The following is a 22,735-nucleotide window of genomic DNA, read 5'->3' on the forward strand; positions in this document are numbered from 1 at the left end:
TTGCAGTCTGATGCTATGAAATCAAGACAGGAAGAAACTAATGCTGATAAATTTTTGGCCAAGAAGGAAACTTTAAAAAAAAGTTGAAGCTTCTCGAGTTTGTGATTGTTACCCTTGCCTTTGCCCTAACCTTGCAACTAGGTTGCGGTTAATTTTAGAAGATCAACTACTATAAGCAAAACCTCCTGCAAAATCCCTTCATCCTTTGCGCGATCACTAATTTTTTTTTCAGCACAGAGAGTAATAGTAAGAAAGAATATAATTTCTGAGCTCAGGCGTGGAACATATAAAGGTGGGGTGATACGATTTTTTAACGCTCACATCGAAGTCACCTAAAAGGACTCAAACCCAAAAGACGTTGCGATTTCGCACGGCTCGGACGCTCTATCACCAACCCACAGAGGACTAGAGAAGAGGGTAGGAAATATTAAGTGCTTTAAAGAAGTTCAGGAGATATGGATGGAGGAAAGAGAATAGCAGAATTTCCCGTTGTCATGCTTCGTGATAAACAACTCAGATTATGCTCTCAAGTAAATGATTCATAATGAGACACTAACGGTTTTACGTAATAAAGTTTTTGTCTGGATCAAATGAAATACTGGCTAATCCTAATCCTTTGTCTTCTTAGCTTTCACGAATCTTTTTTTAACAGGGATCTTCGTCAGTTTCACACTAGAGCTCGAAATCTCCCCAGGAGACGAATATTGTTCCTCTTAGTTTAAGGGAGATACCATTTCCCTCTTGAAGGCATTACACTGATCTGCAATAACATTTTTGCAGGTATCTCGAACGGCACGTTAAAACACTTTACTGTAAACTGTCGTTTCGGGCTTTTGCTTTTCATCAAAGGGAATGATAACGGTCAGCAATGCTCCATTGACGCACAGGGTGAAAGAGTGTTTATTTTTGGAGTAAGTAGTTCCGTTACATAACGCATTTTCAGTTGTTTATCACGTGGGCTGCTTCAACAGGATATTGCAGGAGTTTTTTCTGATTGAAATCAAACAATGATTTCTTGTAATAATAAAATCCGTCAGGCAAAAGACGCGGCTTTGATTCGACATCACGAGGAATTTAAACATTTCGAATGGGCTTGAAAACAATCGAGCAGATAAAGGGAAGGTCTTTCTCGAGCACCTGGACAGGATTAGAGACTTTCTTTGCTAGGAAAAAGCAATTATGAATTCCAATTTACAGCCAGGTTTGATGCATATTTTTGAGATATCCATCGTATTTGATAAAACTTTGTGATGAAAATTTTAAAATCGTGTTCTACTTTGACAAGTTTGAATTCAACGTCGGAGATTCTTTCAAATCTTTCATTTTCATGGAGAGGGCATTGCTTCTAAACACTATGGAGTTTTTCCACGCGAAATTTTGTCAGGCGATTTTGATCTGCAATTTATAAGGCATCATCACATACTGGGTAAAATCACTTGAACCAACGTTGCAACACTCGCTGTATATTTATTACTCAAAATATCTTTTCATACCAAGTCGAGGCACAATTACGCTCACTGAGCTGATTGAGCTATTTAACCTAACCTCTTAAACCTCGCTGTAAAATTTATAGAACATAACTCATTTGTTTTCCATACTGGGAATAATGACATACTTTCTAAGAGCTAAGTGAATGTATGTGGAGTACTAGTAAGGTGACTGAGTAATGAATTAAACTACAATGAATATTTATGTCTGCATTTAGCTACACATTTTGATGTATACAACATCCCTAGGATGAGGATTTGTTACAAATTATCCTCGTCTTTCATTAATACTTGTTCTCTGCGTAACTTAAGATATTACGTCTTTAAAAAAAAAGTAGAGATCCGACGTTTGATTTGATTTTGCTATTCAACTTTTCAAATTTAAGCTACATAAACTAAGACTACCAGTTAGTATCACGGGCATTTTTTCCTATACGGTTTCTTGTTTTGATAAGGAATAAGAAACTGATCAGAACCATATTTTTATTCAAGCTGTCGGCAATCGGTGGCCATATTTCAATGTGATGGCGGCAGCATCGCATACTAATTAGCAATAACTTTCACCGATTTCATTTCACCTCAAGAGACGGTCTAAAACTACGACACACTTTTTATATTCTAATTTTTCTAGATTTTGGCTCAGCAGAGCTCTGAAACCGTCCATTGTCAGCTTTACTAGGTGGTATATTGCCTATCTAACAAGTTATCTTGTTCCTTCCGAATTTCGAGTGTTAGATAACGAGGAACACAAATTTTGTTGCGTAAAGGAACCGGACAATGAAACTTCCATTGGGCGAAACCTAACGAACTTTGGGCATGGAAAAATGACAAGCACTGATTTGCAGTAGACTAATTCTATGATAAACGAGTTTATGGAAGGAATTTTCCTTTGTTTTCCTAAAGAAAATTGGGCACGAACTTGAAATTCTCCTGTTGCTGTAACTTTTAGGTCTTCATGCAACTAACTTCGGTCTTTCGACCGCTACAAAGATTTCTCACCATATGAACCTGCACTATGCTACCTACCATGCCAATGCCCGAAGGAACTTTGGGCATGAAAAAATGACAAGCACGCCTTGGCATTTGGGGACACCACATGGCGTAGTAAACCAAACTGATTTGCAATAGACTAATTCTATGATAAACAAGTTTATGGAAGGAATCTTCCTTTGTTTTCCTAAAGAAAACTGGGCTCGAACGTGAAATTCTCCTGTTGCTGTAACTTTAAGTCCTCATGCGACTAACTTCGGTCTTTCGACCGCTACAAAGATTTCTTACCATATGAACCCGCGCTTTGCGACCTACCATATTGTTAAGCTTTATCAGTCCTGCCTCTGAAAATTTGACTCCAAAGAGGACAAAAATGCAGAACATATGCTTAGCGAAAATTGACTGCTCAAGCAGGTTTTAAGACTGCTCTTGGCCCTCATGTTGTCTTCTTCTTACCATTATCAATATCTTCGTTTTTATAGAAAACATTAGCATAAACACGTGCTGTTTATTCTTCTCATCGTTATAGACGGCAAGCCTCAACTAAAATATAGTGAAACAGCAACGGATGAGTCTCAAGATGATTATAGTGCTAGCTTTGTTTTTTTACTTTCAAGATGGTTTCGGTGGTGGTGTCTATCGCACTGGTTGTGTTTTCCTTTAAGCAGACTCCAACCTACGTAATCTGTTCCAGCTTTCCTCAGCAGTTAATCGGGCACTTGGTTCACCTTCCCAGCATGTTTCCATGACTTTTGTCCAAACTTGCCATGGACGGTCTTTACCCTCTAAATGTGTTGGGCGGAGTCCCCTCTTTAGCCTTTGTAAGTGCTGTGAATGACTGGTGATCGAGCTTTGAAAAGCTTTCTCACAGAACCACAATTCCCAAAGCAAAATACTGAAGCTAAACATATCAGACTTACTGTCGTAGTTTCGACACTTACTTTCCAACACTTCAGGTGCTAGATAACGGGTGTTATCTTCTATGATATCTTTATTCACTCTAAATGAACCGCTGCCGATGCCTTTGAGCTTCACGTTTTCGTCTTGGGTAAGCTGAAATTTTAGATGTAATGAGTAAGGTTTTTCCATCTTTAAATTATTGGTTGTGGCTATAATTGGAATTGTGTGTGCGATTTTAGCACTGGTGTACTTGTAAAGTTGTCGTACGCAAGCTGGATGATTGCTGATTTAAATTTCGACAAAGGAGAACTGTCAGGTAGACTACAGTAGATTTTGCTTTCTTCATGCTCAAAAGGGTTCGTAATCCATTTGCATGGCATTCGATTACGAGGAAATTCCGCTGATTCCAGTCAAGAAGAGGCTTTCCTACTCGATGCGAGACACGCAAGGATTCTTTAAAGTAAGAGTTTACGACTTTTTACTTCTGCAACATTAGCAATAATAGCAATACCCTCTTTACTATCTCGCCAATATATTGATGATATTCCTATCTTATGCAGTTCAACCGCAACTTAGCAGGGGCGAACTTCGCATTCACATTACATAAGAGTTAGTTAAGATAAGATGCTAATGAGAAATACTTGCTTACCAACACATTTTTCAATTTCAAATTCTGATGGGAAAGTTCTTTACTATGGATAAAGCACAAAGCGTCAACGATTTGCACAGCCCAATGTAACACTTTATTCCTCGTACAGAAAGGGGCCTGGTCACGATTAGACAAAATGTATTTCTCGATGGAATCCTTACAGAGCTCCGATACCATCACAACTTTGGTACCCTCTGGTCCTCTGAGAAGATGTGTCCCATAAAACTCCACAATACTTGGATGTCCGCGTATCTCCCTGAATCAGAAAGAAGAGATATAAAATAACTCATTTTATTTATGATTGCAGCTCCTTTTGGTGAGGGGGTGTGGTCACCAGTAGCGAATATCAGAGAAATTGATTAATTTTTCTATGCTACAACTTAATAAGTAATTTCAAATTTGAAAAAAAGAACAAACTGCTTAAACGAACGGCTCAGTAGTATTCAGAGTGTTGGAGGAAGAATATTAACGCTGCTGCGAGAATTTTGAGCATTACCTGTTCTGTTGACTTCAAGATTAAATGGGATGGGAGGATGTGGCCTCAAAAACAACAATTTTTTCGATTTCGTTTAAGACTAGTTGGGCCCAGTAACACAAGTTTGAGTTAAGGCAAAAAAGAGGATTTAATATAAGAGGCTTATTCAACGCATACATCATGGAAGTGCTTTAGTCTGACAAACCTCATAGTCATATCTTCATTCCAAAATTGCCCCACGTTTTCCTTTGAAAGAAGATCTGTGTGAACTCTCAAAGCGACCTTTATTTCCTTTTCTTCCTTAGGGGAAAGTACACCAGAGTAAACTGTGGACAAGCTACCTCTACCGACGATGGACCTGTCATCTTCTGTCCATTTCAAATCTCCGTCAGAAAAGTCGGATCGCCTTATTTCTTTCAAAGCATAGACGATCACTTCTCCCTTCAGTGACTCTAGTTTCTCACCTATAGGCTCATAGGAATTCTGGATGTCAGCCTTACTTCTCGTGTCCGACAGAAGCTGTCGGTACAGTTGCTCGTCACCTTCTATTAATTTAGGAATTTTCTCTTTTATCTGATTTAAAACCTGCACCGAATCTTCAAGTTGTTCTGTTATAAACGGAAGGAGACGGTCTTGGTCCGAGAGAATTTCAAGAGAAGCTGTACATCTCTCAGACATGTGGGTGCATGGGTCGGTCTGGTACTTACTAAGCTTTCTGGAGAAATCCAGCCTCTCCTTCAATTTTGACACAAGTTTACTCAACGGAGAGCGAATTACAACAGATGCTAATCCTTGCCGGAGCCACACAGGAGTTTTACTCGCAATGGGACCGTTTTGAAATCCCTCTTCAGGGATGCTTAGGGGGTTAGCAGTGCATATTTCTTGCTGGAAAACCTCTGCCGTTCCGTTTTCAAAGAGAACTTCGTCTTCTACTCTGCGGATCTCTTCCTCCATGATGTTATACTTCTCACAAAGATTTTTAATAACTGTGTCTTGGGCTTTAGCGAACTCGTGCTCTTCATCCTCCCACTCTTGAACGAACTGATGAATCCGTTTCGAGATGCTCCTTAAGATTTCATCATCCGTTTCTGCCCATGTTGCTTCTGAATCTGGGACCTCGGCAGGAGACCACTCGCAAAATCGGGTTGATGTGCCCGTCGCTTTAAAATAAAAAGCCAACCTTCCCGTAATCTCCCAGATTAATTGCGTTTGGTATTTACCGAGTTCTTTTATGGTTTCATTTTGGGATCTTTTTAATTCTTCCATTCGTTTCTTGATCTCCCTCATTTTCCGATCTTTTTCCAGCCGTGACAAAGTTGTTGATCTGATTGATAGCGTAACTTGACGAGAGACACGAGATAGAAGATCATCGAGCCATCTGTAATCCGAAAAGACAAGTTGTCAAAAGAAAAAAATTAAATATTCAATGAAAAGTAACAATCGTTTCGAATTTGCTGTGAGCGATAGGAGGCCTGTATGATTTCTTTCCAATCGTAGTGCGTGAGTTTCCTTCAAGAACTCTTTTAGGAAAATTTAACACGGCGCGCTTGTTATTGCGGCGTGCAAGACAAGGAAGTTGAATTGGTTCCTCTCATATATTCATGGGTTGAGTCGAACCAAATTTGAATGGTATTGCATGTGATCTTATTAACTGAGCTAACCATTTTAATTGGCCACCGTAGATAGCTTCCTTGATTTGTTTTTGGGAGGTATCCTCTATTGTTTCAAAACCTACCCCTTAAGAGCATGTCCTCAATTCCAATTAAGCCGTCTTTATTTACCTCGTGTAGATGTCCAAGTTATTCTGCATGGAAGACACTAATAAATTGCTTATCCCTCTGATCAGGTCATCAAAGTCGCTTCTTATAACACCGTATTCCTGTGCCAATTGAGCATCTTTGCACGACAGGTAAACAACTTGTAAGTGCGGGTCGAGTCCGCCCAACTTTTTGGTGAGCCTTTTGATTTGTTCCAATTTCACCTCCTCTACTTCATGGGGTTTAATCTCGTCCCATTTGTTGCAAACGAACAAGGCACAACCAGCAAACAGCTTTAAGTCCATCTTCGCTTCTCTCTTGCAGCTCGCAGCATTGGATAGTAACTTTCCCAGCTATTCAAGAAAAAAAAATAGACGAGCAGATGCCTTTCAAGTTATAGAATATAATCAGGACTGATTAAGGAGGAGAAATGTAAGTCAGTCTTCGTAGCCTTTAAATACCTTTTTAATCAAAATTGTAGAGACTTACGGGCGTGATCTATTGACTAACGTTTAAGCATAAATCGAAGGGAGAAGACTTGCTCCTTAACTGATTTTATGAACCCTCTGACGTGCACTGAAGTGGACAGTTGCCTAGATAAAATCTTCTCATAAAATGTAAAAAAAAAGGGGGTAGCATTCACCCCTTTTTGTTTTACGATTACCTACGTAATCTAATTCTTATCAGCATAAATGTACTCTACCAAAGAGAAAAGCGATTTGCAAAAACAGCACCTGGAGACGGGTCATGTAAGGGGAGGGGGAGGAGGATTTTATTGGTGTCACAATAAAATTAACCTGATCCCCCTCTTGTGGTCTATGGATCTGATGTTCCACCATCATTGGTTGCAATTTTCAGTAATCCCGCCTTTATACTCTTTTAGCGACGACTGGTTACCCCTCCGCTCCCCCTTAAAACCCTCCGATGCCTCCAAAATTCTCCGATACCCCTCTCCCCCAAGAAAAAATTAATGACTGGACCCTAATCTCAGTCAACAAACTGTTTCATTGGAAAACTGTGGTATATTACTCTTTTCTTTGTATATGTCATTCGAACTGGAACTGATACTAATCATTTGGTTACAGTAACCAAGGAAGATTAAAGAGCTGCATTAAATGATTTTTAAAATAGCCACTTACTCTGTCTTCCTGAACTCCTCCAGCATTGGTGCTGTTGATGACATAAATAAAGCAGAAGGCATTCGGAAGGTAGTTAAGGACAGCTTCATTCATGGCATTATTATCTCCCACTCCAGGGCTATCAACAATGATGACACGCTCCTAATAAACACAGGTAAAGCCGTCTTAATTAATTAAAAATCACTCCTAGATACAGCACATCGCGGTATCCATTTCGATGCATCAATTAACATATTCTTTCTATTCATGCTATAGTATCGTTTAATTAAAGGGCCTGGAGAGTGTAAGTGTAGTAAGATGTATGGTAGCAAGGATGGTACGAGAAATTTCTTCATTTTGGGAGACCTGGCACAGACAACTGGGTGGTAGAAGATAAAGTAAGTTTAATTTTTTGATTGGCTAATTCCGCACACTTCAGCGGTCTGGATTTTCTCATCTGGACATCGGGTACGGGATACTCCAAGTTTTGCAATTTGCACTTTTCAGCCTTTTCACGAGAGGCTAAAAGATATACATATTGCAACAAGTGACACACACTTGTGGACTCAGACAGAAAAAGTTTTCAGTTGAAAACAAAAGCGCATTTTTTCACCCTGAAGAGGAAAACATACATCATGATAAAGAAAATTATGTTCGTTGTAAAACGCTGAGTATAGTTTTGAATTCTGCCACACATATACACTTTCACTACGTCTTTGCAATTCTCTTGAATTAAGTCTTTTCTACTTAAAGTTGCACCATGGAAACCGAAGGAATTTGATGAGCAAAAAAGTCCTTCATTTGACTACATTTTTCGTTAGAAGAAATACAAGATTTACACATGCCATTTACGCAAACAACTGAACAAACAGACGAGGACGACGGTGCCGTAATTACAGCCCTCAATAACACGGGTTCTTTTTCATAATCTTTTGTTAAGTTGAAGAAAAAACTTCGTTCTAGAGACGGATAAGCGGTTGATTTTTGCCAAGTATGATTTTAGAAATAACTTGTTCGAGAGACAAATTTATTCAAAGGTAACTTTGCAAATAAAATAATGCAATAGATTTTAAAGAAAAAGAATCAACCCTGTCACCTTCTCTCCAACACTGATCAAAAAGAAGAAGCTGTCATATTGATTGACCATGAATCACAAAAATTCAGAAAGAAGAAAATAAGATTTGCAAATTTAGGGCGTACTCAAAAATAACAAACCTGGAACAACGGATGCGGCCAAAACAGCTCGATCTTCTTGTAAGGAGATACTCTCCCACGTTCATTCTTTTCACTCACAAGACTTTTTATCTGCTCCTGGAAGGACTCTTTAGGACCAACTAATTTGTAATACATAGTTTCACGAGAATCGTTAAAATGTATGACAACCTTGGGGGTTTTATCATACTTGAGCTCGAACATTGTCGATGTTGTACCCAAAACGGCACTTGGTAAAATCTCTTCGCCAAGTATTAGGTTGATAACACTACTCTTGCCAGCACTAGTCTCACCTGAAGATTAAAAATTCCGTGGAAACATGAAATGCTTAGAGAAAAGACTTGTTATTCTAATATTTGCCTTTACAAATATATCCATGAAATCCCTCAGTCCTCTAAATTCCTACCTGCAACAAGCACCACATACTGATCCCTTGGCGCAAGACTTCTGATGTTTTCTTCTAGAGCCGTTTTGATATCTCCCAAACTTGTTTCAAGAGGATTCATGAATTCATCATCGAGCTGGTTTAGTATTTCTCTCGTGTCAATGTAAAGACGTAGAAGCTCACTTCGTTTGTGTTCATCAGCTTTACCAGCTTCGGAGATCACTTCAAACGTCTAAAAGGAAAAATTGAAATCAAAACGTCTCGATGTAAAAGACAACGAAATAACACATTTTAAGGTATATTTCCATACGTTTTGCATTTTTTCTTTTCATCTAGATACTAATTGTGATAAATTAATAAACAAATATTAATGATATTGATAATAATAAGTATTTAGATTAAATTCCAACTACAAAACAACTTAATTCCCACGCCTTCTCCTAAGTAGAATATAAGTATAATAAATGAGAAAATAAATTATAAATAATATTGACGATAAAAAATGCTTAAATTTGGTAAAATTTACTTTAAAATGCAACCGAGAAAATAACTTCATGCATTCGTAAGTCTTCTCTTAATAAATCATATATGATTATGACATAGCTAGTAAATTTGTCTAATCAAATTCAATTGCACGAGCGTGCTTCATATTACTATTGTGCACGCTCATGACGTAAGCAATCAAATCTTTGAGAGAAAAAATTTTCCATCGGGTTGAAAATGTTATAAAACAATTGGTTCATACGTCAGCTGTGCGTTCATCGAGATATGAAGCACTTGGGAAGTTTGGAGAGCACTCAAGAAGGTAGAAGCTTGGTGCTCTCCAAACTTCCCGCGTGCTTCACATCTCGATGAACGCACGCTGACGTATGAACCAATTGTTAAACATAGACTGTCAGTAGATACATGTAGGAAATACGTGTGGAAAGAAGAAAACAATAGGAAAAAGCCAGCGTCGAACACTCTGTTCTCGTAGCTGTCAATTCCCTGTTACAACTTAAATGTCTTTGATACATAATGACTGTTATGTCGTTCAGATACAACGCGAAGGTTTGAAACAAAGAAGATGAGACATCCTTTTTTATCTTCATTTAATGCCGTCATTTTGTGATGGAAGGTCATCATACATGGACAGTCCCACATATCACTCGACTTAACTTGCCTTCCTCGATTCCTGACGTTTTTCTTTGATGTGTTTATGAAGTTTTTCCTGTATTTCTTTTATTGTTTCGAAATTTTCTGTTTTCATACCAACAGCAGCTGCAATCTTGCAAAGCTCTCCTAAGTCCCGTACTTTGTCTACTGCTGGTAACTGTCGTGATCCTGAACCAGTAGCTTTAAGATGAAAAAGAAAACAGAGAATGATACTAGACATATATATTATTTTTATCAATAGTTTATGATTGTGAAACCTTCTCTAAGAAGCACCATCTTTTTACTTTGTATTCTTATAATGTTTTAATTTGGGGGCGTGTAAAGTAAAAGTAAAAGCAATATTCGTGCTTTGTAAAATATTAGTGTGTTTCAGGGATCTCTACATGTAGAGCGGATCTTAAAGATTACCAAGAAAAGCGCCAACTGCCAAAATTACAAAATCTGAAGTTCCTGCTATCAATTGTGCAGGAAAAACCCTCTAGCCAGTCTAAATTTAACCGTAAAATGGATGGTGCATCTTTGACTTCTTTGAGCAGAAATTGCTTGAATTTTGCAATTTCTCGGCAATCTTAACACAGAAAATGTTACATAAATGAAAAATGTTTGCAAGAGGGGTACCCTGTATCGACTCAGTTAATTTGAGAATTCGAAAATCAAACGTGTAATACATGTGTTTTAAGGACAATTGGCCTTTATGAATTCACTTGGGGTTAATGTCGCCGTTAACATTCTTTCTGGTGGAGTCGATAGTCCTGCTTCGGGTAAATGTGGATCAGTGCCTAATGTAGATGGCTTACATAGTGCAGGTGCCCTTCTATTAGCTGGGGAGTTACCATTTTGCGCTCTTCCGACGTGAGCGCTCTCTGTTAACTGCGGCGATGTCCCTGAATCATTCTTCTTTTCGACGATGGGATGAAAGTTTTTCATCATGGTCTCTTTGATGGCCTGATGTAAACCGCTGAAACCTTTTTGCATCGCCTGGTGAACATCATCACCAGTCCTTTTAATGGCCTGGTGTACACTATCAAGTCCCACTTGAAGAGCATTTTCAATATTCTTTATTTCCTCTTTGCTTCTTACTTCATTTTCGTACATTTTTTTCAACTCTCTAACTTTACTCTCATCCTCAGGCGTTAGCGGAGCTGTATATAATTTTTCAATCGCTCTTTCCCATGCACTTCTAGTTGAAGGACTAATCGAGCGTGCTAGTCTCAAAAGGGCCTCCCGAATGTCGTTCCATAGCGAATTAAACTCGGTGTCATCCATTTCCATGTCAGAGTAGTCATGGAAAATTTTGTTGCGGTATTGTTTAATTCTTGTCAAATCGGCAGCTTTAGAGTGGTCTGTTGGTGGTGGAAAGGCATCCCACCCAGATGCTGGTGGATTAAGGTTACAAATTGTTTTAAATAGTTTGTGAAGGAGGCTGATGTCGAAGTCTTTCGAATTTTTACTACATGTTCCAGTTTTTGGATAAAGGCAGTCCATTTGTGGCTTGGTAAGTTTTGCCCTCTTAATCTTGTTCTTAACGAAAGGAACGTTTAGCTTGAGATGAAACTGAAGCGGTGTGTTGAAATACTGATCAAATATTTCTCGCATTAGGGCTGTGCCTCCAGCCACTAATAGTCTCGCAATCTGCTGGAAGTTTGCTTTCTTGTGAGTTGTATGAAGGACTTCATATGATGCACCTGTTGGTGCGGCAGCCGCCATGTTGCTCTTACTGCTTAAGCTATAGTTGGATCCTTTTTTCCGCTTAGAAGATTAACGCGGATTTACGGTGATAAGTTGAACGCTGAAACCAAGGAAAAACATTTTGAATCAAATATTAAGCTTTGTCATAGTAAATTGACTTAAAGAAGCTACACAGAGTTTTTAACCGCGGGAGATCTGGGTGCGAAAATAGCGCGAGCTTTGAAAGTGTCAATATGCAAAACAAACATGACAGCTCGATACGATCGTGCGATTGTTGCCTGAAAAGGTGTGCTTAAAAGAGTTCAACACAATGCAATTTTTATGTGATGGAATCTGGGGTTTCCAGCGACTGCACCCGTAATATTCATAGGCCTTCTACGCCTGAAAAAAGGGCAAACGAAAAGAAAACACTGTGGGAAAAATTGCCAAAAGGTGACAGATCGCGACCGATTCAAAAGTTTACGCATGCTCAGATATAGACCTTGGCGAAGTTCTATTCCATTGCGAAATGTTTTGCGACGAAGAAAATAGGGATCTTCCGAGTAAGATTTATCGCGTTTCCTTGAAATGAAAATTTTGAGAGATTTCACCGAACGAAATTAAAGAAAGTCAAAGGCAAAGCCAAATTATCGCTGACGAGTACCTCCCTTCGTGAAGCCTTAGCTTAATAACGAAAATCATTTTGATAATCGCGGAGCTCACAGCACGTGCAGCGTTGCCCCATTATTACAGGAAATAAGAGTAACCCATCAAGCCGGAAAAATTTGGGCTTACGACCGCACGACCAACCGTACAAGGTGCCACTTTAAGAATGCGCAGCCAACTACATTGCGGGCATTTTCTTGGCCATTATGTGATGGAAGGGCGAAGGAGAAGGTAATGCGCAGGCGTGATTGCGTGCGTAATTGGACACCATTAGTGTGCACCAGCTCTGCGCCAGAGACACCAGCAGATGACTATGAAGTGCGCATACTCGAGTGCCGAATTTTGGTGCACCTTACCGTGTGCACGAGGGCTGCAAATGGGCTAGTAGATGTGAAGCCGCGTTAAGCTGGTAACCCACTTAGCGATTTTATACACAGATCGCGGCGATGCGCGAAAATCGCCTGGTGTGCCCGGTGCAGCGATTGCAATTTTCGCCGATCGCCGCGATCGGCGTGTAAAATCGCATATATCTGGAATGTCAGATATCAGCGATTAAATTCGCAGGCATTCGCCAAGTCTGCCCGTTCTCGCAATTTTCTCCCCTTTCCACTGCGAGTCGCCAGTAAAATTAACCAATCATCACATGACTTTTCAAAAGAAAAAGAAGTCATTTGATCACACTGTCGAATTAAGTGAGTGACACCCTCCGAATTTCATTAGTAATTAAGAACGATAAATCCCTATTTCATATTATGTAGCGCAAGTGAAGCGCATTTACTCTTCATTTATAAATGCTGCTTTATTTTATTTAACGGTTTCTTTTTATGTAACATATATCCATTCCTTTAATTTCCTCCCTAGTCATGACCATTACAATTTCTTCAAATATGATTGGTGCATCACCTGCTCTGTATTTCACTAATCACTCTGTACAGTTGTAATCGGACAGTGTTAAATCGGACAATTGGCTGTAATAAGACACCCAATCATACTTAGTCCATTCACCTAAATCCACCAATCACAGAATTGATCACAATAACCATAGCAACAATCACTTGCCCTAAAAAAAACTGGGAAATTTCCAAAATTCTTGCTCTAGACATTGTCTCTACTGAAGATGTTTGTCCTAATTTTTTTTCGGAAGTTGTAATGGTTGTGATTAATTGGTAACAGGACTTTGTGTCGCCCAATTCTGTCTTTGTCAATTCGTGATTAACAAATCGGTCTCCCGCTTCGCAGTCGTCCGATTTTGTTAATCACTCGTATGATTACCGACCGAATTGAACTCCACTTAATATTATTACCATTATTAACCTGCCTGCAAATAATTAAATTTTATGTTTCAATTCATATTTGAGAAGATAAAACAGAAATAAAGAAAGACGAAAAAATCTTTCTTTATTTCTTTACCAAGCTCAAAACTTACTATCTCTCTTATTTCCACCTTAAACAGAAATGTTGCAGAGTTCTCTTTCCAGATTGAACTCGGGTGAGAAGAAAAGTAAACTAGTAAATGTCACGTGCTTCTCCTGAATCTTTAATTTTATTGCTCTGGTTTTTTTCACAAAGCCTCTTTTACATCTCTGTGTTCCAGCTTATGATTAAAATCTCAGTGAATAGATATGCCATATCTTAGTAGTTTTTTTAAAATCCCATCTTTAATTTTTTTGCATTTATTATTTTAAAATTTATAAATGGCATTCCCTTTTCATCCTTATAAGGAGGCATTACCCATTTCTTTACCTAAAATCTGAATCATGAAGTCATGTTAATTTCAATGAATTTTAAACTTCACTGTACATAAGAACACTTTACTGGAGTAAAATTTTATATCTGCTGTCTTTCTCGTACATAGGACTACCATATGTGTCTTAAGATAGGAGATTCCTTTGTATTACAATGATTAAATGTACTAATGCTTTCAAATGTAAAAAAAAATTGTGATGAGAATCTGGTCTTAGGAAACACTTACAATGGAAAAACCTATTGCTGGCAGCTTAATACATGTTTAATGTTTAAATTTTTGTGGGAAATGATTTTTTTTAAGGGAGATATGGAAGTTTTCAAAGCTGCTAGAAATAAGCTGTTTGCAACTAATGAAAAGCAAATTAACAATTATACCTTAACGCTTGACACGCTTCACTCGTGCATGTCAGTTGTGTATACCTATCAATAAAGAGATGAAGAGGAGTCTTTAAGAATATTTTTTGGTATGGCTGTTATTCTTTGTTGATCTTTGTAGCCAAAAAAGCTACTAAAGACTCTGAACTTCAATTTTTATGTACACAGGGCACCCTCCAAGGTGGAAGACTGGAAGACCATAGAATGATGTTTACTAGGCACTTGCACTTAACGCAATCTTATGTTCAAGCAATACTCTATATTTATAAAACTGATTACATGAAGTCTTTAATAACTGTACACATTTTATATGCTCCTCGCATTTGTTGGCAAAAATAGTTAAGATGTTTAGGAAAGTAAACAAACAAATGAACAGAAGACAGTGAAACGAGGGAAACTGTAAACTTTGCCTTGTGATAGAAAAAAGATCACAGAATACTTAAGAAGGGAAATTTGAATTGTACCAACTAATTTCCTCTACTTCCCTTCATGTTTTTGATCAAATAAAATTGAATCAGTTGTAGGGTTTGCCTAGTTTTTCAGCATCTTATTAAGATTTTGAATTCTACATTTAAACTGGGTGAGATTAAATTTTTTCATATCATGCATCATTATGGTTTGTTTACATGGAAAGGTAAATCTTATTGTAGCTTCACAGATGTTTTCATTGCTTACGCAATTAACATGCATAACAAATTTTCATTTAACATAGAATGTTTCAAGAACTTTCTTCATTTCTCTACATTTTCTACTGTATCTGGAGCACAATTAAAGGAGGCAGGTTTTTAAAGAAATTAAAACTTTTGATTTAAGTAATTATTTAATTATGTGAGTAACATTTGATGTTTTCACATGAGACAGGATGATAAAGCTGAAGCCTCAAAAAGGAGTGAACTTGATTGTAACAATTAGGGACTAATTTGGAAACTGAGCTCTCGGTAAATACACCTTGGCCTGCAATTTGGATAATTACAGTTTGCTAATTAAGGTAATTAAAATGTCAGTCCCCATGCAGGAACCTTCCACATGACCTGTACAGTCATATACTGTGAGATAACTTTAAAAAAATGTATTTGTGTCCATTTGGTAGAACTATTGTGAATACAAAACCACCTAATGACAATTTTTAATGATTTCCTGTAAGCATGAATTGTTGGGGGGAGTTATGGTGATAATTGACCCTATTTTTGCCAGGATGCATAAGGTTTGATGATTTTTATGTGTATTTTTCAGCTTCAAACTTTTAACTTTGTATTAAATTTAACTGTTTACCGTATCTGTTTCTCTGTACCTTAAGCCCTCAAAAGTTGAAGCAGGTGAGTCTATAACCGACTTCCTTTGTTTGGAATTGTGTGATTATATGATTTTTCTGTGTAGGTAACCACATTGAAACATGTAATATTATTATTTAGATCGCATTAAATAATCTCTCTCAAGCTTTCAATAGTGCATGGTGTTTCCTACGAATTCTCGTACCCAAAATAAACGTTGATATAAGGAACTGGTCACAAGATATGTGACTGCATAATGCACAAAGCAAGAGCATAAATACCTTAGCTTTATCGGTTAGAAAATCAAAATAAGAGAGTTGGGCAGACCATATCTAAATTTTAATCCTTCTCTGTATATTTACTCAACACAGTCACTATCATTTTCATTCACTCTCACTGTCCTCTGAGCTTGAGGAAAGATGAATTTTTAAATGAACGAAGAAAAGTATGTCCTCTTACCACAGATAGTTCTTCTATGCATGAGCAAATTTCTATTTTCAAGCATTCTCTTCAGTTTGAAATTCACTTAAAATAAAATTAACTCCCTGGAGTGATTCACATGCTACTTCTCCCTACATAATCCATGACTATCGGGGCAAAAAGGTAACGAGAATTCTCAAATGTATCAGGTAGAAGTTGTTATCTTGATCTAACACCAACCTCTGGTCACTTATTTACAAGGAAATGCGTCGCAGCTGGAGGGAAGAGTTAACAATCAGATCTTGGGAATTAAAGGGTTAAACATACTTACATACTTGTGGGCATAACTTTTGTAGTAAGCAAAAAAAGATTATTTAATGAACCAAACACATTTTATTCTGTCCATTTATCTTCACTGCAACCAAAGTTATGTCTTTTATTGTTCGTCAAGGTGCGGCTTGGTTATTTTCAAAAATTCGAGGATGTATGATATTGCGGAACTATACTTGAGTAGCAACTAGCTAGCTTCACTTGTAATCACAAAAAAGTAACCACAGATGACACAAAGAATCATAAATAGACAATATGGCAAAAATGGTTCTGTTTTTATAAAAAATTACAATCTATAGCAACCCAAAGAATCTTAAGAGTCTGAAGAAATGCCATCCTCTTCCTAGCCTGCAGAGCAGGCGTAATTTTGGCGAGCGAGTGCTCAGTATTTTCATAGCGAAAATTATGGCCGCCATCTTTGATTTTAATGGCACCAAGGAGGCGGTCGACGTTCAAAAATGAAGAGAGTTAGGGGTGGGAGAGGATGGGTGAAGATTACTTTTCGCCCTTCCCCACCCCCTACCCCCACCGTCCATTCTTCCTGCAAATAAAACACAGCCGGTCGGATAAATGATCGCAAGCTTACAACGTTAGCGCGCACTAATAAGACGCCTGCACTGAAGGCTATCCTCTTCCACGAGTTCTTTACTATTCGATTCGCTCCCGTGGTGGTCTAAAATCTCCTGTTCACTTTCATCAGAAAAACGCGATAAAGCCTCGTTAGGATCGTCCTCTAACACAATCCGCCGTGCCTCCTCGACTGGGATCCATGTAAACGTCACTTTTAAACGGATAGAATTGCGTGTGCAAAATTTTTTCGCATAAAACTTATTTATAAAAAAAATTTTAAAAAGTTAGATGAAAACAGCGAGAAATACGGCCACGAATAGAGAAACGTGACTTGCAAAAGCATAATAATCTTTACGAACTCAAAACAATACTATCTGGGGGTCCCCTGAGATTTGTAATATTGATAGGGTCAAAGCATATGAATTCGTATGTTTGCCAGCGAAAGGGACAAGAATGAGTTACCGGACACAATTATGGCTTTTCACAATGATAGTTTCCAGATTTTAAAAAGTCACTGCCTACTAGAATCCTCAGTTCCTTTGCCGTGACAATCCAACCTCATCAAAACATTAGCAACAGGAGCATTCAGCAAATTAATGATACAGGCAAGAGAGCCTATTCCACACACACTCTCCTAAATTCTGTTAGCTTATCATAGATATGGCATTTCAAACATGGTGTATATGCTACAAATTTTCCATTTCCTACCAATTATTTTGCAATAGTGTTTACAAGTTGTGGAAAATGGTGGGGTTAAAATATGATACAGACTTACTGGTATATTGTCAAATGAAAACTTTTCAGTTACACATCAACAACATTAATTTTATATTTGTGTTTCATGTTAACATGTTGTAACCACTCTACCTTCCAGTAAATTTAATTATTTGCAAACATCAGAGAATACTATCTAGAACTTTTAGACCTGTTTATTATTATAATAGCCAATAACAACATCAACTCAACTTTTAAACTAAACAGAAAACTTGATTGATGTTGGGAATCTTCTACAGGCAGTGTTTTTTTAACAGTTTTAATTTTAATGGAAGGCTGGAAAATAAACTAACAAGAGCTCCACTTTGAGGCTTGGCTAGATCTATACATTATTTACTACAGCAACCAATGGTCCGAACCTTGCTCATTGCCTTTTGATTGCTTTTAGTGACCTTGAAAAGCGAAAACATAAACATTTTGTAGAAAACATCACGCTGGCGCGCGCGCCAACATTGAGCTAAAACCCTATGAAGCCTGCTTAAATAATTTACCAGCAGCGCACTTGAAAAAATATAATTAACACACTTTCCACATATAGACCCTGAACAAAATTTATTCCATTCCTTCAAAGGTATTCAATTGCCAAACTATAATGTTTCACCGTCTGAAAGACTGTTTTTCGTTTCTCTCAAGCCTCTTTCATATCCACATCTTTAGTTACTTACATCTTCCTATCATACGTGTTTCCAATGAGTTCTCGCAGAGTGAGAGCAACTCTCATGGAGTAATTGGGAGGTATTATGGTAAGCTACTAAAGGTCTTTCAATTGGAAAATTTATAGGATGGTGGATGTTTTCTCGTCCCGATGCGAATGATGTTGTTCACGTTATTTTCCAGAGGAATTTGTATATTTGTGAATAACAACGCGTAAAAGAGCGATTTTCTACGGTACACTAAGAGAGAAATAGTAACAACAAAACTTGCACATTAATTGTATGCTCAATTACAAAGGTTAATGAAACATTGGCATCTACCCGAACTCTCTGCCTAATTAGTCCGTAAACGGCTGTGAACATTCAATCAAGCCATTCAGTTCTGATGCCTGTTTGCAGTTGTCGCTGTTAATATCCAAACATTATAATATTTTTTGTGTAACTTTCATAATACGCAGCCTCTATTGATTAACAGTCAGCAGCGTTTCTGCTTTGTAGTTTTCTATTCTGTTTTAAATTGGTATAGAGTCGTTCAAGTCTTAAAACCTGAGACATCTTGTTAACTGTGACCTTACTATATCAGTCATAGCCATAGATAACAAATTGCATGATTACTCTCAACAGATCTGGAAAAGTCAAATTATCATAGCCGAACATTCCGGAGAATCACAAAATAGGTTATTTTGAATTAACAGTATACCGAATGAATTAACCATATTGCACTGTATTCCTCGTATTGCACTATTAATTCCATACTCAGATTTAATTAGGTAAGGAAGCTAACTTTTAGCGAATGTTAATAAAGAAAAAAAATCATTCTAAGAGAACGTGCTGATCAGCCGACGAACACCTGAGAAACTTCCATTTTTATTGATAAGACAAGTAATGCTTCTAAGTGAGCGTCTCAGAACAAGACAAATTTTCACAGAGAATTCCAAACTTCAGAGACGTCAGTTGCTGCGTTCTATGTTCTAAAAGTGAAGGCAAATTTGTTGCTCCTGCCAACAGAGAAGTGATGCGAAAGGAAATATGGCAATTAGACAATATTAAGACAATATCGTGTGTTGCGTAAATTAATAACAACTGTAATGAAATCCGAGATGCCTTGTAGGAGGCCCAATTCAAGATTTCTTTATGATTGAATAACATCGTACCAATGAGTGTTTCAGTCATCAAAAATGAAATTGTTACTTTGAAGTGTTTTCTTTGGAACGACTGGTTCATTATTTGCATGTTCCCTGAACGTGTTATCGATGAATATGCGGTCGTCTCGAATTAACAATTGCACGGGAAACTTGCACAATGTTGTCCCTTAATCGCCAAAAATAACTCCATTCAAAATCCTACCTTATTCGAAGAAAGAGGAGTTGAATTCGTTGTGGTGAAAGAAAATTTCGCCTTTAGGCTTGCCTCATCCTTTCATGTGTAGCGCCATTCCTGGAAATACGATCCCCTATAAGGAAATAGATTTTTAGTTTTAAGACCCTCGCGGCGATGTCGCTCAAGGATTCAAAGCATTAATGAAACCGTTAGCTATCCCCCCCTCCCCCTCCCCCATAAAAATAAGAAAAGTGACAAAGGGCCGGGTCGTCTAACAGACGATTTGGCAGAAAATTGTCTACTCTAGGGACCAAAATCTGTCAACACGACTGTTTTCTGATACGACCCCTCATTTGTGATTTTTCAAACTTTCAAAGTCGGGAAAAAACATCGAAGACGCCGATGTGCTTGGGTGGGCTGTCCAATGTCTCCAAATCTCGAAGAACGAAAGGAGCCCGCCGCCAAAGCTGACAACGATTGAAAATAATTGCTCCCAATTTAGACGGCAAAGTCACGCACGTGAAAAAGAGTGAATTTCCATCATTCACAAGGATGTCTTCATTGCGTGCAGTTCGAAGCTACAGCATGGACAGGCGAGATTTTCCCTTTCCTTAATACGGTCATCAAGTGCCAAGAAGTGAGCAGTATTCCTTCCTTCAGGACCTGAGCAACACACCCCCAATTTGGCCTGTTGCGAGCGCCGAACAAAGAAAACCTGACAGTTACTGTTACCTTGTTCGGCCGCATAGCAAGTGTCGTGACTGAATACAATTTCACCGCTCAAATTTCCCATATGTGAAAATATATTTTAAAATCTACCGATAAAGTTCTCTCCTTGCGTAAGGTTTATTGTGAAATCAACATCGTTGATGATGATCTCGAAACGTCACAAAGTTACGTAGAAGTCAAAGGAAATTACCTTTAAAGTATTATCAGTTAAACTTACGTGCGTACAGCCATTTTAACACCAGCTAACGTCTTTTATACATAAATTATGGCTTCCGGAAATTTACCTCCTCGAAGGAAAGAGGAGATGTCAGAGGAGATGGAAATTGCTCTCTGGAATGATGAAATAAGCAATGAAAAACATGAAGAAATCCGCACATTAAGTTCTAGTTTGACAGAGAGAAATCCAAAGGTGTTTGAGCCGCTACTTTTCTCTTCGAACTTCGTGGAGGATCATGTCAAGAACAGCAAGATAACGGGAACCTGGGTCGAAACTGTGGACATCTTTAACGGGGCATCGTTCCTCAAGCGACCTATTTGCACCTTCTCATCGTCGCAGAAAAAATGGTATACCTTTGAGCCGATTATGAACACTGATTCGTTTTCATCGATCACTAAGAGAAGTGCAGGTGTCCAATCACTTAAATGTAAAGTAAGCAATTAAATCATTTTAATCTCCTTCTGACTAGAGGTAGCTGTTGTAGTGCTCCTCTGCCAGAGAATACAGCATCCTCTGTTTCATAAGATTTAGGAAACAGTGGTAATTCATATGCCAAAGCTGTGAAACAAACCTCACAAACTCATCCTTCCTTCAAACCACCTTCGATTGAAACTACAGAATCCAAGCAAATACAAAGTACTCTAGAACAACTGTGAAAAAGCCAACTCAATTTCCAGAAGCTACCAGTGCCAAATAAACCTCTTCTGTGAAACAGCTACATCCGGCTGCAGGTACTAAACCTTCTGCTGTCCAACAACCATCTTATTCTACCATAACCAGTTCCCAAACATCCAAAGACAAAACTGCATATGCCACTACCATGCAACCACCTTCAAAATTCTGTAGATAAATGTTTCTTAAGAGGCCTCGTGCTTCCAACCGGACAAAAAATTTTGTTCCCTTTCAAATGGCATTATTGTCCAATGACTTCTCCCAGCTCCCTCCAATTGAAATGATGGACATTTTCAATCATCTAATAATGGCAAGACTGATAATGATAAAAGCACGTTATCCTTCTGGCGCTCATTTAAAGAGTATGATATATGTATGAATGGCCATGTTCAGAGCCTTGGAGTAAATGGTACAAAGGGCCTTGATGGCAGTATTTTTTTTCTGTTTGTAGCTGGAGTTATACCAACCCAGAAAGAAAAAACTCAAGAGGACGATAAACTTTACAGGCTCTGGTTTATTGTGGACTTTACTGGGTTTGTGTATTCTGCATTCTGTAGGTGCCAGGGTGGAGCTGATCAAGGATGCAGACATTTAGGTGAATTTTTATTCGAACTTGATGACTTTCTTAATTCAAATCAAAGAAAGTATATTACCTCCATGTCTGCATATTGGGACCCCTAGCCAACACCTACACATAAACCTATCCCGACGAAGAAGATCAACAAATTCAGTAAATAAAAGTTTTTGTACCTGCAGTGTGCTCCTTACTTAATGCTTGATCGACATAAATTAGTTGAAGCAGCATAAACTAAAGTAATTCTATGCAACATTGATTTTAACAAAAGAAGAATAATTCCTGAAAGAATTCTAAATTGCTTCAATTTCAAAATGTTTCTTTCAACATGAGTTCTTAGTGATGCCACACGACTTGATCTTTCTTACTATTGGGGGAGTACAATTTCAATTCCAACGTGAGGAACAATATTTTGCTTTCCTAGGTACCTACGATCGTTGTTACAACCCCACACAGCACAGTGATCGCCGCGAGGCATATTTCCGATAATATTTGGGTTAACGAGCTTATAAATGAGCCAGAAGTATACTGCACACACTTATTTACCACTGAAAAAGCTAGAATGGGTTATAAACTCGCGATTACTACTTAATTTCGAGATATCGATTTCACAAAAAACCTT

At 38.1% G+C, this 22,735-nt stretch overlaps 1 protein-coding gene and 1 pseudogene across 2 annotated transcripts; one reads left to right on the top strand and one right to left on the bottom strand.

Moving 5' to 3' along the window:
• Positions 1 to 1,462: 1,462 nt before the first annotated feature.
• Positions 1,463 to 20,563, bottom strand: LOC131783602 (uncharacterized). 2 transcript variants are annotated; one of them, XM_066168687.1, is made up of 11 exons: positions 20,441 to 20,563; positions 19,949 to 20,054; positions 10,962 to 11,917; positions 10,136 to 10,308; positions 8,995 to 9,205; positions 8,592 to 8,881; positions 7,398 to 7,538; positions 6,283 to 6,611; positions 4,707 to 5,879; positions 4,027 to 4,282; positions 1,463 to 3,530 (listed from the first exon to the last, which is right to left on the bottom strand). In XM_066168687.1, the coding sequence occupies exons 3-11, from the start codon at positions 11,833 to 11,835 to the stop codon at positions 3,138 to 3,140; spliced, it is 3,840 nt and encodes a 1,279-aa protein (XP_066024784.1). In that variant the 5' UTR covers positions 11,836 to 11,917; positions 19,949 to 20,054; positions 20,441 to 20,563; the 3' UTR covers positions 1,463 to 3,137. The 2 variants fall into 2 exon arrangements, with proteins under 2 accessions (XP_066024784.1, XP_066024783.1); XM_066168686.1 differs by having other exon boundaries at positions 10,926 to 11,917.
• LOC131793265 (uncharacterized) lies at positions 20,197 to 22,244 on the top strand (annotated as a pseudogene).
• The last annotated feature ends 491 nt before the right edge of the window (positions 22,245 to 22,735 follow it).

The sequence above is a fragment of the Pocillopora verrucosa genome, chromosome 6, assembly GCF_036669915.1.
Source record: "Pocillopora verrucosa isolate sample1 chromosome 6, ASM3666991v2, whole genome shotgun sequence".
Classification (NCBI taxonomy): domain Eukaryota; kingdom Metazoa; phylum Cnidaria; class Anthozoa; order Scleractinia; family Pocilloporidae; genus Pocillopora; species Pocillopora verrucosa.